This window comes from Protopterus annectens, chromosome 6.part0 (genome assembly GCF_019279795.1).
Source record: "Protopterus annectens isolate FY-2018-M chromosome 6.part0, PAN1.0, whole genome shotgun sequence".
Taxonomy (NCBI): Eukaryota; Metazoa; Chordata; order Ceratodontiformes; family Protopteridae; genus Protopterus; species Protopterus annectens.
This window is the reverse complement of record NC_056737.1, coordinates 615,212,100-615,228,830: the sequence shown is the minus strand read 5'-3', so window position 1 is coordinate 615,228,830 and position 16,731 is coordinate 615,212,100. Positions and strand designations below refer to the sequence as shown.

The 16,731-nt window shown below is 43.6% G+C and overlaps 1 protein-coding gene across 1 annotated transcript in view; it reads left to right on the top strand.

The window, feature by feature from the left end:
• The window catches only part of NEMF (nuclear export mediator factor), a 1,922,187-nt gene that overhangs the window by 233,457 nt on the left and 1,671,999 nt on the right, over positions 1-16,731 (top strand). The window contains exon 5 of the mRNA XM_044074284.1: positions 6,486-6,634. Coding sequence (XP_043930219.1) covers positions 6,486-6,634 — 149 coding nt within the window. The remainder of the gene's footprint in view (positions 1-6,485; positions 6,635-16,731) is intronic.

The following is a 16,731-nucleotide window of genomic DNA, read 5'->3' as shown; positions in this document are numbered from 1 at the left end:
ACTGCTGGGACATTGCTACCCCTTCCACTGAGGTGTCAGCCCAAGCTTCACTGAGGAGATCAATCCCTAGATCTCCCTCAGACTCCTCCTGCAAACCACTGCAAATGCTCAGCACAAGGGCCTCCCTATCATGGTAATGTTTCATCATGTTAACATGGTACAGTTTGTGCCCCTGCCTTCTGCCTAGCAGTTCCACCATGTAATTAACATCACTTACCTTTCTTACCACCTTGTAGGGTCCCTCCCAAGCTGCTTGCAACTTGTTGTATCTGACAGGAATGAGAACCATTACCTGCTGCCCCACAGCATACTGTCTAGCTCGAGCATTCCTGTCATACCACACCTTTTTCTTTTGTTGGGTTTCTGCCAGGTTCTCCTGGGCCAAGCCCATGAGTTCCCTGAGCCTTGTCCTGAAGTTTAGGACGTTTGCCACAACAGACTCTTTGTGAGACTTGCACTCACCTTCCCCACTCATTTCGAATTAAATCTAGAGGTCCCCTCACCCTATGCTCATACAGCAACTCAAAGGGTGAAAAACCTGCAGATTCCTGGGGAACCTCTCTGTAAGCAAACAGATGGGGCAGATATTTGTCCCACTCCCTCTTAAACTGATCTGCAAATGCCCGCAGCATGGACTTCTCTCAACAAGACCATTAGTCTGGGGATGGTAGGGGTGGTCTTCATGTGCTTCACCCCACAGGACTTCCACAGACAAGCCAGCAGGTCTGACACGAAATTGGCACCTCTGTCAGTCAGTATTTCTTTTGAGAAACCTACCCTGCTGAAAATCTCTTAACAAAGCATTTTCCCCCTTCTCTGCCTCAGTAGAGGACAAAGCCACTGCCTCAGGGTATCGTGTAGCATAATCCACTACCACTAGGGTATACTTTTCCCTGTGGAACATGGGGTACTTGAAGGACCCACAATATTCATAGCTACCCTCTGAAATGGCTCCTCAATCACAGGCAAAGGCATCGAAGGAGCTCTTACCTTGTCTCCTGCCTTGCCTACCTTTTGGCACTGCTCACAGGTCCTACAGTACCCTGTTACATATCTGGAAAGTCCAGGCCAATAGAAGTTCTGCATAATATGTCTCTTTGTACGTTTTATACCCATATGACCTGCAAAGGGAATATCATGGGCTATGGCTAGAAGAGCCAGACGGTAGGGCCTAGGCACTACAAACTGCTGTACTCTCTCACCTTCTAGCCCCCCCCCCCCCCAGGGGTCCACTCTCTTACAGTAACCCTTTGTCCCAGTATACAGATTCCCCTTTTCAGAATCAGGTGCCTCCCTAGCTACTGCCTCAGGTCTTGCAATGTAGGGTCTGAGAGCTGAGCCTGTCTCAACTCTCTCCTGGTAACCCTTTCCAGCTCCCCTTCCACAGGAAGTCTGGCATCCTCTGACAGTGGTGCCTCACTGTCAGCCTGGGTACTCCTACTCACCTCTACCTTTGCAGTCACTCTGACCAAGGGACCATCAGTACCCCCAAGCATCTGTGGCTCACCTTCAATCTCACGGCTACAGGGTAGCTCCCTCCCTGAAGTAGTCACCTCACCAGTCCTGGCTGCAAGTATGCAGTCTGTGTGGGTCTCCCCCCAAGCTACCAGACCCACATGCTTGTCTCCTAGCCTGACTGTGTGTAACTGCATAAGCGTATGGTACTGCCTTATCCATATCCTTCCCTATCAGGACATCTGCAGGATGGTAGTTTGGTGCCCCTGTTGTCTCAAGACAACCTACTATTGGCATTTTGTCTTTCCCACTTACTGGCTCCCTCACCTTTTGTTCCCCCACCTTGCCTCCATGGACACCTGTATGCCACATGGCCCTATTGGTTGCATTCAAAATATTTAACCCTAGCTCCTGGATGTGTACCTGGACTGGTGGCTTCCCCTGCTATGGGCAGATTCTGTTTTGGCAGTCTGTGCTGTCCACCATGGGTTCCTTTAGACCCATGGGCAGTACTGGGAGCCCCTTACCTGTGCAGGGCTGCCCTGCTTGCCAGGTATAAGTCTCCCTTCTTCCCCAACTCATCTGAAGTAGCACATTGTCTATCAGCTAACCAGATCCTCATGTCCTCAGGCAAAGTGCTAAGAGCTTGTTTCCTCACCAAAAGGTCTGCCAGCCCTTCAAAAGTGGTGACCTGACATCCAGTCACACACCTATGGAAATAAGTGCCCAATTCAGCAACATATTCACACGCACTTTCATTTGCCGTATGCCTATGCTCACGAAACATTTTCCTATACGTTTCAGGTGTTAGCTTAAACAATTCCAACAAGTGATTTTTAACAGCAGTATAATCAAAACATGCAACGTCAGACATTTTTGACAAAACAGTTACAGCTTTACCATGGAGTAAGGGGGACAGGAACCATACCCAGAGCCTTTGCTCAACACCATACTGTTTGCATGCCCTTTCAAACCTGTGAATGAAACTATCAAAATTATCCCCCTCTTTAAACTGTGGAAGAAACTTACTGACCTTTTGTGCTTCTGTGATCCAGTTACTCCCTTCTCCATTACCTCTATCACTCTGTCGAAGAGTCAGCATCTCCTTCCCATGCTGCCTTTGCCTCTCCTTTTCCTCAGCTTCCAGGCGTAGCAGTTTCGCATTCTTTTCAGCCTGCACACATTGCAGTTTCTCATAGTCCTCACTCTCTAGATGCCTCAATCTCTCAGTTGTTTCTATTTCCACACGCCTGGCCTCCAACTCAAGTCTCTCTAGCTCGCAATGGATTTGTACATCCTCTGCAGAAAGATTGAGCTGTCCATTCTCCCAGGGTTTTATCTCTCCACTGCCAGTCTGATTGACCTTCTGGTTGCTGTTTTCTGATGCAGCTGCAGCCAAGGCTGTGATTAGGTGCGCCTTAGTCAGGTTTCCATGCACCAGTCCTGTAGCCTGGCACATCTCCGCCAGCTGGCTCCTTGTCAGCTTTCCATACTCCTCTGCTGACATGCTGCCTGCTCATCCTGATGAACTAAGCAAACAAAAGAAATAAAACAATTGTGATCTGAACTCTGAGTATTCACTGTGTGGCTGATTTAGAGTACAAAACACCTTCATAGCTCACTGTACACCAGCTGTAGGAATTCACTCTACCCACACCACTACAAGCCAATTAGTATTTGCCAACCAATTAATATGTGGTGTGGATATCCCACCACTGCCAAGCAATTAATATGTGATGCCCGTGCCCTGGCCCAACAATCAAGGAGCATCAGTTCTCATCACTGACCCCAGTGAGGGGCATCTCATATAGGAGTAAAGGATAACAAATACACACAGTAAAGTGCAATTTCCCTTAAGAGCACACAGAGATCACAGTCAGTCTGGAGCTGGTCGCTCCCTTGCTCTCCAGGTCCCCGATAAGACTCCCCACTGGTACAGCTTATAGGGTCCAGTTCTCAGCCTAGTGGACAAGCTAAAACATCCAGCACCCTCTCTGTCTAACCAGTGCTTTGTGTCCCTGCCCAAGTAGCTCACACACACACACACACACACACACACACACACACACACACACACTTTGAGAAGAGTTTATACAACCACACATACACTCCTGGGGAAGGATGGCACAGGTTCTCTAGCTGTACCCCTTTTTCCCAGACTATACAGTAGTACCAGCTGAAACCACACACTAATATTTATCATCTATTCAAAGGCCCTTAAAAGGGTGTCCAATTACTACTGTGCAATATTATTATCCAATTGGTAGTATAGCCCAGGGCAAAAGCTATTAGTGTGGCTTTGTGCAATTTTGCCAGAGGCATACAAGTACTCTAAAGAGCTTAAATTATCTCTACAAAAACAGCCCCAGTTGAAAGGGTTTAAAATATTTAATAACAAATAGTCAAAACACAAGACAACACTTTTTACTACACAGTGCTAGTCAAGAGTTCAGAGATCACAGATAAATACTTAAAATAAATCAGTAGTACAGTTCTGACATCACAAAAAACACTTAGTCTAATCTTTCTAGTTTATAGCTATTTCTAAGAAAAAACACAAGTCTAAGATAAACTTACATGTAGAGCAAGACAGTGCTGGTGAGTTGGATTTTCAAGACAAAAATGCTTAATGCTCTCGGATTCTCTCTGTTTTTAAAATCACATTCCAGGTTCACGTTACATCATTCTTCACACTTCCCTGGGTTCCCAGGCTAACAGAAACTGCATTTACATTCTTCACCTCTTGCCAGAAACCAGAGCAATAAAGGACATTTATGCATGCAAATTCTAGCCATTAACTCTGGCCCTATAACAATATGCAGGATACCTCACTCTAGAATCGCTGGCTGCGAGCTTTAACATCAAAGTGTCACAACATGCTTTACTTGGTCAGTAGAGTGCACTGTTTTTACATTTTTTCCAGTTCCACATGTAACACTATTTTTACCATTTAAGACAAAAGCCTGTGGCTTACATTAATATTTTCAGATGACAGAATTATCTCCAAAATTCTATCTGGCTAGGCTGACAGCCTTCACCCAATCTTTACATAAGGTAATCACTATTACAGTAGATAACTGAAGTTTTCCTGTGTTCACAGGAGTGCATCCCATTCTCATCTTGCTTACCTTTTCCTTTTTTCAGGATTTTTTTTTTTGTTCTGTGTAGTTGGCTCTTGTTTTAGGTGATGTGTGACTTATGGTGATACATACTCTTATTAAGCTTGAATTACCCCTTCAGGACAGTATAGTAGAATAGCCATTCAGCTTAGTTTATAATAATTGATGAATAATACAGCTTTATGACTGACAACTGCAAGATTTGCAGCCATGTCTTATTTGGGGCACCAGCCGAGACATTTCCTGCCTTATTCCTGGATTAGATTTAAATTCCAAGATGACAAAGTGTGAGGCATGTTTGTCTTGTACTGTTTGTCTTTCTGTTTTTTCTTTGACTGAAATTGTCAGACTACAATATCCCTCTATGTCATGGAAAGAGGCAGAGTTGTATTATCAATGACAGCTGCATGGTGGTGCAAAGATATTTAGTTGTAAGCTTTTCGTTCAGTCTTTAGAAAACCTTTTCCTTCAGTCTTTAGAGAGACTGCATTGGGAATAGGTACACAAAAAGAAGCATGCAAAGAGCTTGAAATAAGTGCAGATATTTTTATTTTGCCACTGTTATAAAAAAGAAGCCTTATACATCAGCTCTTGTGCGTACACACAAGATGTTAAGTAGTAGGGTTTGGAATTCTTATTGCATTTATATTTTCTGAACTATGTATTGGACAATTTGTTATTACATTACAGGGTGTGGTACAGTTTATTTGGATTGTTTGTGCATGGTTTCATAATAACCAAGTTAATATTACCATAATTGTCTACAAAGTGACTGAAACATCGTAAGCAGATCTTTGACTGTGAAGTGAAAAAACACAGCAAAGCTGCTGTTTCCGTGCAGCTGCTCTTTGTAGTAAATGTAGTTGTAGTACACTATTGTAGCTTATAGACAAATATTTATGGAGTATTTTTTGACATTTGTACTGCATCATGAGTTTTTTAAACCTGAATTACAAATTCAGTCCCTCTCCAGTGCTAAGGATTTTTATAATTGCATTTTACAAATGAAAGCTATAATGCAGCTTATACCTTGTGAGGTTGGGGGTTGGTGTAATGGTTAAAGTGTTTACCTGATAAATGCAAGGTACACAGTTTGATTCTTACCATTGAGAAACATATCTAGACTTAATAAAAGAGTTCCCCCTTGGATCATTAGCATGGTAACCACCTATGTATTATACCCCTTATTAAGACTTTGGGAAGCATATCTAGACTTAAAAAAACAGCCCCCCCCCCGGGATCATTGGCATGGTACCCTCCTATGTATTATACCCCTCATTAAAACTTTACTTGAGCCTTTAAAAATAGTGCTGCTTGCTCATCTGTTACTTCAGATTTCATGCCTGTCTTAGTTTTTAATCCTTCATGGAAGCTATGCATTGAAAACTTTGGGGACAAGAGGAAGAGTAATGCATGAAGACCTTGGGGACAAGAGGAAGAATAATGGGTGAAGACCTTGGGGACAAGAGGAAGAATAATGGGTGAAGACCTTGGGGACAAGAGGAAGAATAATGGATGAAGACCTTGGGAACAAGGGGAAGATTAATGGATGAAGACCATGGGTAACAAGGGGGAGAGTAATGGATAAAGACCATGGATAACAAGGAGGAGAGGTAATGAATGAAGACCATGGGTAACAAAGGGGGGGGGGCATAATGGATGAAGGCCATGGGTAACATGGGTGAGAGTAATGGATGAAGGAAATCTCTGTGGGCAGGCTAGATGGCTCAGTTATAGTTTTATGAACAGTACTGTGTATTAATCTCCTAACAGTAGCCTTATACTAGTGCCAGAACTAAATAAGTTTTAGTTCCAGCTTAAGGCAGTTGCCACACGTTAGAAAATTAACTGTGCCTAAATTTGGTTAAAAAGGACTGACAGTTTAATGTTTTTGTTTCCTTTTTATGATAGGGTAACATTGTGCTCACAGATCATGAGTACACCATTTTGAATATCTTGAGGTTTCGCACAGGTGAAAAGGATGATGTGAAATTTGCTGTCCGAGAACGATATCCTGTAGAAAATGTCAAAAGCCCTGAGCCACTCTGCTCTTGTGAAAGGTAATTCTTATTGATAGTGATGCATATATGTATATGCTTCTTTATGCATGGTGTACGTGCGACATTTACCGACACTCATTTATTATGTATTTTTCTATACAAGTGTGAACCATCCGGTATATTGCATTTTTACACTTGTCAAACAGTAAATGTGTACTTGCACTGTCGAAACAACTGTATGTATAAACCTACACAATTTGCACGTAAATTATATTAGTAGTTGTAACAATGTTATTTTACATCATTAAAAAATTAGCTCGTCTTTTCTCGTTCATAAAAATTTTTTGACGATGTCACTTTTCTTGCCAAACATAGACTTGTACCTATAGCTCTTTGCTGACAAAAACTCTTAAAAGGCAGTGACATGACTGCATATGATAATGATTATGGTCAAAAACTTAGTTGCACAGCACGCATTGTATGTAGCCTTCCATGTGCAGCATTTGATACAGTGTAGGACTGTGACTGGCTGCAAATGTAGTATATGCTAGCACATCCTGCTACACGATATCTGTAACCACATGAATAGAGCAAAACCATTTCTTCTAGCTCTGTATCAAGATCAGATTTCTTATTTGATTAAGTTAAATTCTGTGATTTGTGGAGGAGGGAAGTTTCTTTAATCATGAGTTGAATATTTTGGTCGGTCAGAAGATGATGCTCCTGCTTTCATAAAATAATTTCAAAAAGGATGGACATGGCTGTGATGAATGCATATTTTAGCAAGAGTGAGGAGCATAGGGTGACATACAAGAGTAGAGGAAGATGCACACAGGTGGATTATATCCTATGCAGGAGTGCTAGTTTGAAGGAGATTGGAGGCGGTAAAGTGGTGACAGGGGAAAGTGTAGTTAGGCAGCATAAAATGGTGGTCTGTAGAATGACACTGGTAATCAAGAACTGGAGGAGGAGTGTGAGGGCAACACCAAGGATCAAATTGTAGAAAATGAAAAAAAAGTTGATTGTGAGGTGGAGTCCAGGGAAGAGTGAAGGCAGGCATTGGGTGGCGGTGAAGAGTTACCGAGTAGCTGGGTAACTACAGCAGAGATAGTAAGGGAGACGGCTAGAAAGTTGCTTGGTGTGACATCTGGACAGAGGAAGGAGGACAAGGAGACCTGGTGGTGGAATGAGGAAGTACAGGAGAGTATACAGAGAAAGAGGTTGGTGAAGAAGAAGTAGGATTGTCAGAGAGATGAAGAAAGTAGACAGGAGTAAAAGGAGATGAGGTACATGGCAAAGAGAGAAGTGGCAAAGGATAAGACATAGGGAGAGTTTTATGAAAGGTTGGACACTAAGGAGGGAGAAAAGGACCTTTACCGATGGGCTAGACAGAGGGACCGAGCTAGGAAAGATATGCAGCAGGTAAGGGTGGTAAAGGATAATGAGGGAAACATACTCACAAGCGAGGAGAGTGTGTTTAGCAGATGGAATGAGTACTTTGAGGGGCTGATGAATGAAGAGAATGAGAGAGAGAGAGAGAGAGAGAGAGAAGGTTGGATGATGTGGGTGGGGATAGTCAGTCAGGAAGTGCAGTGGATTAGCATGGAGGAAGTATGGATAGCTATGAAGAGGATGAAAAATGGAAAGGCTGTTGGTCCAGATGACATACCCGTGGAAGCATGGAGGTGTTTAGGCGAAGTAGTAATGGAGTTTTTAACCAGATTGTGTAATGAAATCTTGGAAAGTGAGAGGATGCCTGAGGAGTGAAGAAAAAGTGTTTTGGTACCGATTTTTAAGAATAAGGGTGATGTGCAGAGGGATAAAACTGATCAGTCATAGTATGAAGTTATGGGAAAGAGTAGTGGAAGCCAGGTTAAGAAGGGAGGTGATGATTAGTGATCAGCAGTATGGTTTCATGCCAGGAAATAGCACTACAGATGTGATGTTTGCTCTAAGAGCGTTGATGGAGAAGTACAGAGAAGGTCAGAAGGAGTTGCATTGTCTCTTTGTGGACTTAGAGAAAGCATATGGCAGGGTAGCATATGACAGGGTGCCTAGAGAGGAGTTTTGATATTGTATGAGGAAATTAGGAGTGGCAGAGAAGTATGTAAGAGTGGTAAAGATATGTACGAGTGTAGTGTGACAAAGGTGAGGTCTGCGGTGGGAGTGACGGATGCGTTTAAGGTGTAGGTGGGATTACATCAAGGATCAGATCTGAGCCCATTCTTATTTGCAGTGGTGATGTACAGGTTGGCGGATGAGATCAGACAGGAGTCCCCGTGGGCTATGATGTTTGCAGATGACATTGTGATCTGTAGGGAGAGTAGGGAACAGGTTGAGGAGACCCTGGAGAGGTGGAGATATGCTCTAGAGAGGATAGGAATGTAGGTCAGCAGGACTAAGAGAATATATGTGTGTGAATGAGAGGGAGGATAGAGGAATGGTGAGGATGCATGGAGTATAGCTGGTGAAGGTAGATGAGCTTAAATGCTTGGGATCAACAGTTTAGAGTAATGGCAAGTGTGGAAGACATGTAAAGGAGAGTACGGGCAGGGTGGAGAAGAGTGTCAGGAGTGATATGTGACAGATGAGTACCAGTAAGAGTGAAAGGGAAGGCATGCAAGAGGGTAGTGAGACCAGCTATGTTATATGGGTTGGAGACAGTGGGATTGACAAAAAGGCAGGAGTCCGAGCTGGACGTGGCATAGTTAAAGATGTTAAGATTTGTATTGGGTGTGACAAGGGTGGACAGGATTAGGAATAAGTACATTAGAGTGTCAGTCCAGGTTGGAATGTTTAGAGACAAAGCCAGAGAGGCACGATTGTGTTGGTTTGGGCATGTGCTGAGGAGAGATGCTTGGGTATATTGGGAAAAGGATGCTAAGGATGGATCTGCCAAGTAAGAGGAAGAGAGGAAGGCCTAAGATAAGGTGTATGGATGTGGTGAGAGAGGACATGCAGGTGGTTGGTGTGACAGAGCAAGATGCAGAGGACAGGAAGAAATGGAAATGATCTGTTGTGGCGACCCCTAATGAGAACAGCCGAAAGAAAAAGAAGCAAGGTTCTGGCTTGCTCCCTGAATGTGCTATTTCAGTGGGTCTTCAAGTTCAGTCACTTGTATCCATACTTTAATTAAATGTATTTATTTATTTTGCTGAAAATATTTAAAACTGCATTTTATGTACAGTTTTCATTCCTAGTTCTTTCTGTGTACATAGATGGAAGAACCTGCAATTTTAAGCCTGTAGTTGTCAGGCTGTCAAATTACTTTCTATGTTATGTGAAAAAAACATCGGTAGTGTGTTTGTCTCTTACATTCTGGCCTCAAAATTTTAGCAAGGAGGCAGGATTAAGTGCCCTGATCAGAAAGTGCATACCTGTAGTGCCAGCTGCATTTCACTGATTGTCTTTTTAACTGACATGCACTACTTCGGCACAAAGCATACATCTTTTACCCCTGATTTGAAAAGTACAGTTTTCAGGAAATTCATTATGATGTTCCATTGAGACAAGACTGATGCTATCATTGACGTTCGGCCAAAAGGTGTTCTGAAGGTCTTCTGACATGAGTTAGGACTTTTAAGTAATCACAGACCACAGTGATGTAGTATATAAACTAACTGTGGGAGTACCAGATCTTATCTCCTTTTGCAGACTTGGAGTGATAGCCTGTAGCTCAGTCTGACTCTACAGGCTTCTTTCATTCTATTACAGGAAAACCTCAGAGCAGACAAGTTGAACAGGACAGACCCTTATGAATCGAAAATACTGTGTGGAATACCTCAAATAGATCTTTTTGCACCCTTTCAAAACTGACAGTTAAAAAAATCCTGCTCCGGGATACATTGCAAGCAGAACTGGAAGACTGATGCTTTCTTATTCCCATCAACAGGAATGCTCTTGTATGCATTTCCACACATTCCTCTGATATCCAGTGTTTTTCTAAAGATCCAGTAATGACTCATCAAAGACAATGATGGTTGACTCCCTTTTGGCTTAGTCATCAGTGCTTCTCCTTTCTTTTGAAAATGGCCAAAAGCAATTACCACAGGCTTTCACAGAGACTGGATTTACTCACATAAGTCAGGGGTTGTTTGATATACCCCAACCTGAACACCCTTCACTCGACTGCCTGAATTTTACAGTTTTTATACCTTTTAAGTACTTTTTTCTGATGATATTCGTCATGCCGCGGTGGTACGGCGGTAGCGTTGTTACCTCACAGCAAGATGTTCTCCCGTTCGATTCTCGGCTTGGCTTGGGAGTGCCTTCTGTGTGGAGTCTGCATGTCCTCCCTGCGGTTGTGTAGCATTCGAAAGACATGCGTGCATAAATGGGTGTGCCTTCGTTGAAGGTTGGGCTTCGAGCTGGCACCTCGGCGTTTCATAAAAAAATCTACTGCCAATCATTAGCGGACCGGAGGTCCGCTGTGGTGACCTTTTACTGGGAAAAAGCCGAAAGACTAACAACAGCAGCAACTAAAGGAGGCAGAAAAAAATGCTGATATGAAATCATATACATATACATGGAAAATATTCTCTAGTTTGTGTAATGCTAAGAAACAGGACCCTTTAAGATGCCCTTGGTTCTAGAATATTTGTTAGAGTCATCCCCTGGTCTTTATTACTCTTCTATCAAGATTTATCTTTTTGGTCATTTCTCCTTATCTGCCCTTAGATTCCCCTCCTTTCTACCTTTCTTCAAGTCCAGCAGTTTTTGAACGGGGATGTTCATCGTGTTACACTGCTGCAGTCATTACACTTGGGTTATCCTGCCGTCAGGCGGTCCCTCAGTCGGCCTGAGTTCCAAAGTCTTGGTCTGGCATCGGTTGCTGTCGCCTCTTCCCTGACATCAGTGCAACAGGAGTATATAAGATGCAGCTGATGCCATTTTCTTCAGTCGTTCTTGCCGCTGGGTGCCCGAAGCAAAAGTAGTTTGCAAGTGCCAGTCGGCCGACTCTTGAGATTTTCATTCCGAATCCAGAACCGAAGTCTTCTACAAAGCTAAGTACCCCATTGGGGAAACTTTTTCTTGCCTCAGACCGATGTCAGTAAAATTTAATAACTGTATTTCTTGTGGGAAGCAAATACCTCATAAGGATTTCCATTCTTATTGTATCCCATGCCTAGGCCCAGACCATGATGTCACAGGTTGTCAGTTATGTGCTAGGTTTAACAAGCGCACTATTAAACGTCGGTTTGATTTTGCCCGACATTATTTTGGCAGAAACTTCAATTATACCATGCCGTCGGAACTACCAACGACCGGAATACACAAAAAGCACAAAGACAAGGACAGGCATCCGAGGCCCAAAACTGACGACGAAGCCTCTTCTAGGCCAGTCGCCAGTTCTCCGGTTTTCAGTGAGGTGCCTTCGCAGCCCCTGATGACCGTTACTTTAGAACCTCAGGCCACCTCCGACTCCCACGTGGAGATGGCTGGGCCTTCGGACGCACCAGATTTACAGCCTTCCGAGACTAACCCTTCAGAAGGATCCGGAGTAGCTGAGCAACCCGTAGCTTCAGAGGGTGTATTCAGACCTACTCAGTTAACCATTAAATCTTCTGCTAAGTCTAAAACTCCTTTAAAAACAAAGAAACAAATTCAACATTCACCAGGACAGGCCTCCATGCCTAAGAAACAAATGCTCAAAATGGCAGAAGACTTGATCTCTATGATCAGGGGGTCCCATCCCCCTCCTGATAAAAGGCCTAGACAGGATGCAGACTATGACTCATCCGACCAGGTATCCATCTCTTCTGATTCATCCTCAAACCTAGGGTACTCTTTACCCACCTATGAGGATTCTGATGCTGAGGAATCCATTCCTTCAGCCTCTCCGCCAGAGGACTACTCCTTTGGGGAAACTTTGCATACCATGAGGGAGCATTTCCATTGGGAGGGCCAGGATTATTCAGAGTCCAAGAAAAGGCTCAGAGATTTCCTTTTATTACCTCAACACAGACCCCTTGCTATTCCGCCAGTGTTAGATATTGTGGATGATGTGTATACTGAATCCAGTTTAAATCCTGATTCTTTCCCTCCTGCTGCAGTTAAGCCAGACAGATACTACAGAGTCCCTGACTCTCACAAATTTCTTTATAAAAGCCCTGCTGCTGACTCTGAAACTATTTCTCAGGGCCCCAAAGGGGTAAAGGCCTCCTCAGCAAAGAACCCAGTCCCCTCTGACAGAGATTCCAGAGCATTAGACAGATGGGGGAAGAAAGTATATACATCTGCAACTTTCGCACTGAGGGCCTTAAATTGCCAGTTTCACATGCTAAAATATCAGCGATATTTGATGTCTCAGTTGAAACAAAAAATGCTTCCAAATTCAGATCCTCCTAATTATAAAGAAATGCAGGATTTATTGCATGCAGCTGAACAAGTGGGAAAACATACTTTGCAATGTGGTTTTGATTCATTAGAGGCTTCCTGTAGAGCAGCAGTTACAGGTTCTGTCATTAGAAGACATGCTTGGTTAAAAGAACAGACGTTACCAGATCATGTTAAAGCAAAATTATTGGATGCACCTTTGCAGCAGGATGTTTTATTTGGAGTTAAGGCAGAAGAGGTATTAAAGAAAATGGGGATAAGGCAAAATCTATGCAAACCATGAAGGATTTCTTACAGGTTCAGCCTCCTCGATTTAGCAGAAATTGGCCAACAAAGAACTGGTCCTTTCCAGTTACAGACAGACCTCAAAGGGGCAGATACAGACGTCCAAGAGGTAGAGGTCAACCACAAGGTCCTTACAGGCCTCGACAATGGGGTGCATCAACCCAGAAAGAAGGGGAAGACAGGCCTCAACCTTACAAAAAACAGCCCCAATGACTTCCCACTACAGCTGCCAAACAGTTCTCTAATGGCAGTCCCCTTGGGAGGAAAACAGGCACTTTTCTGTCACAATTGGCATATGATCACAAAAGACAAATGGGTTCTCAACATTGTATCTCAAGGTTACAGGTTCCACTTACACACTCTGCCAAGGCTAAAAGGAATGCCAAATCTGCCACCAAATCAATGGGCAGAGGCTCAAAGACAAATTACAGCACTCATGGACATGAGAGCTATTCAAAAGGTACCAACACAGGAGCAAGGACAAGGATTTTATTCAAGACTCTTTCTGGTTCCCAGAAAGGACAAAGCCTGGAGGCCCATTTTGGATCTTTCTTCTCTAAACACTTACCTGGATGTTCCAAAATTCAAAATGTTGACACTACAGCAGCTTCTTCCCATGTTGGGCAAGAAAGCTTGGCTCATAACTTTGGACCTCAAGGAGGCATACCTGCATGTCCATATCAGACAAAACTGCAGAAGATACCTCAGATTCATAGCTGTTTCAATGCACTACCAATTCTCTACACTGCCCTTTGGCTTATCTACTGCGCCCAGGGTCTTCACAAAGTGCCTGGCACCAGTAATTGCATTTTGCAGACAGAAAGGAATTCAAATTTATCCGTACCTGGACGACTGCCTGATTCAAGGAGAGAGTAAGGACATGGTTCTAAAGCATCTGGCATTTGTAAAAAAGTTATTAAGTTGCCTAGGGTACACAGTAAATGAAAAGAAGTCAAAACTAGTGCCCTCACAAGAGATAATATTCCTGGGTGACAGCTTGAATACAACAGCCCAGATGGCTTATCTCATGCCAGAAAAACAAGGACAACTGACTCAATATTTTCAAGTGATGGCAACAAAGACCCAACTCCCTGCAAGAAAAATTCTGCAGGCCTTGGGTTACATGGCATCTTGCAAACTACTAATTCCATATGCCAGACTGCATATGAGGAAACTACAATGGTACCTAAGGTGTGTCTGGTCACAACACTGTCAAAGTTTGGAAACAGTAATACCACTTATTCCTTGCCTTCAACAGGAGTTTCGATGGTGGGCTCAAGCATGTCACCTCAACAAGGGACAGCCTTTCACTCAACCCACAGCCAGGCAAACACTGACAACAGATGCATCGGATTACGCCTGGGGAGCACACATGGCAGGAAAATGTATTCAGGGCAAGTGGCCCGCAGAACAAAGGCATCTTCACATCAATCAAAAAGAGATGCTAGCTGTACAAAATGCCCTTATAGCTTTCAAGGACCTTCTGCATCCAGGACAACTACTACTAAAGACGGACAACACCACAGTTATGTGGTACATAAGCAAGGGGGCACTCATTCTTATCCCCTCTGCAGACAAGCCATGACCTTGTGGAACACAGCTATAACCTATCAAGTTCATCTGCAAGCACAATTCCTGCCAGGAGAGAAAAACACACAAGCAGATGACTTAAGCAGAAACATCATGGATCCACACGAGTTGAAATTACATCCACAAATACTCAGAATGATAACACAAAAATGGTGGAGCCCGGACATAGATCTGTTTGCATCTCCAATAAACTGTCAGCTACAGAAATTCTGCACAAGGACTTGCCACCCACAAGCATGGAAAGTGGATGCCCTCTCATTCAGCTGGAAAAACCTACAAGTATATGCTTTCCTACCTACCACAAGATGATCCTGATTGCCCCAGACTGGCCACGCCAGCACTGGTACCCAATCTTAAAGAACTTAGCATAAGGTCAACCCTGGATTTTGCCTAAAATCCCACATCTTCTGACTCGGCACAACAATCAGATACTTCACAGCCAGCTAAAGACTTTAAACCTGGCTGCATGGCAGATTCCTTAGTCAAGCAAGCAATGCCTCTCTCCAAAGCTGTTATGGATATCATTCTGGAGGCCAGAAGGGTTACCACCAGGAAAGCCTATTCGGATAAATGGAAGAGATTCTGTGCCTGGAACCAGGCTCACAGCCTTGACCCTCTTGTCCCAAATATTCCTCAGATACTAAAATATTTAACTGAGATGCTGGACAAAGGCCTCTCCTTTTCATCCATCAAGATCCACGCCTCTGCCATCTCTGCTCATTACAACACGGACCCACCTATTTTTTCTAATCCTCTGCTAAAACAGTACCTCAGAGGGGCTAAAAACATAAGACCGCCCCGTAGAGCACCAACTCCAACTTGGGACCTCAACTTCGTGTTGGAAAAATTAACTTTACCTTCTTTTGAGCCAGCTAACTCTGCAGATTTAAAATATGTCTCTTGGAAAACTGCACTGCTCCTGGCAATAACCTCAGCACGAAGAGTTTCAGAATTACAGGCACTAATGGCAGTGGAACCTTTCATCATTTTTCACCAAGACAGGGTGTCTTTAAGAACAAACCCTACTTTCATGCCAAAGGTGATATCAAGTGTGGCTCTAAACCAAACTATTCACTTGCCAACTTTTTATATAAACCCACAGAATAAAGGGGAGAGACTTCTGCATTCTTTGGACATGCACAGGCAGTTACGCTTCTACTTGGACAAAACCAAAGCTTTCAGGAAAACTGAGCATTTGTAGCATATGCTGCAGGAGCACAGGGAAAAGCCATTTCAAAATGGATAGGACACTGTATATGTTTCTGCTATACACACCATGGGAAACCTGTACCTAACAACATTAGGTCTCATTCTACCAGAGCAACAGCCACTTCAACTGCCTACCTCAGAGGAGTACCTACCAAGGACATTTTGGAAGCAGCTACTTGGAGTTCTGTACATACCTTTACCAAGCATTACCATCTGCCTCTTTACTCTAAATCCAGAGCTGGCTTTGCCACTGCTGTGCTGCAGGGCCTTATAGCCACCCCTAATGCCTTATAGAACCAGCCACCCTACCTCAGCTTTGGGATTCTACCCAAGTGTAATGACTGCAGCAGTGTAACACAATGAACATAGTACAGTTTTGTGCCTACCATAAATGTAGATGTTAGAGTGTATACACTGCTGCAGTCCAGGTTACCCTCCCTCCTTCCCCTCTTACTTGCTGGTACATACCTAACTCTTCTACCCTTTACTACCTATGGGGAGTATTTGCTGGTAACTGAAATTTTTGGAATTGCTTTTCATATGTATGTTTTATTAGCAATTTGCATTGCCTACCTTTTCAGGGGCACCTGACATCTGGGGCAAGAAAATCTGAAGAAAATGGCGTCGGCTGCATCTTGTATACCCCTGTCACACTGACATCAGGGAAGAGGTGACAGCAACCGATGCTGGACCAAGACTTTGGAACTCAGGCCGACTGAGGGACCGCCTGACGGCAG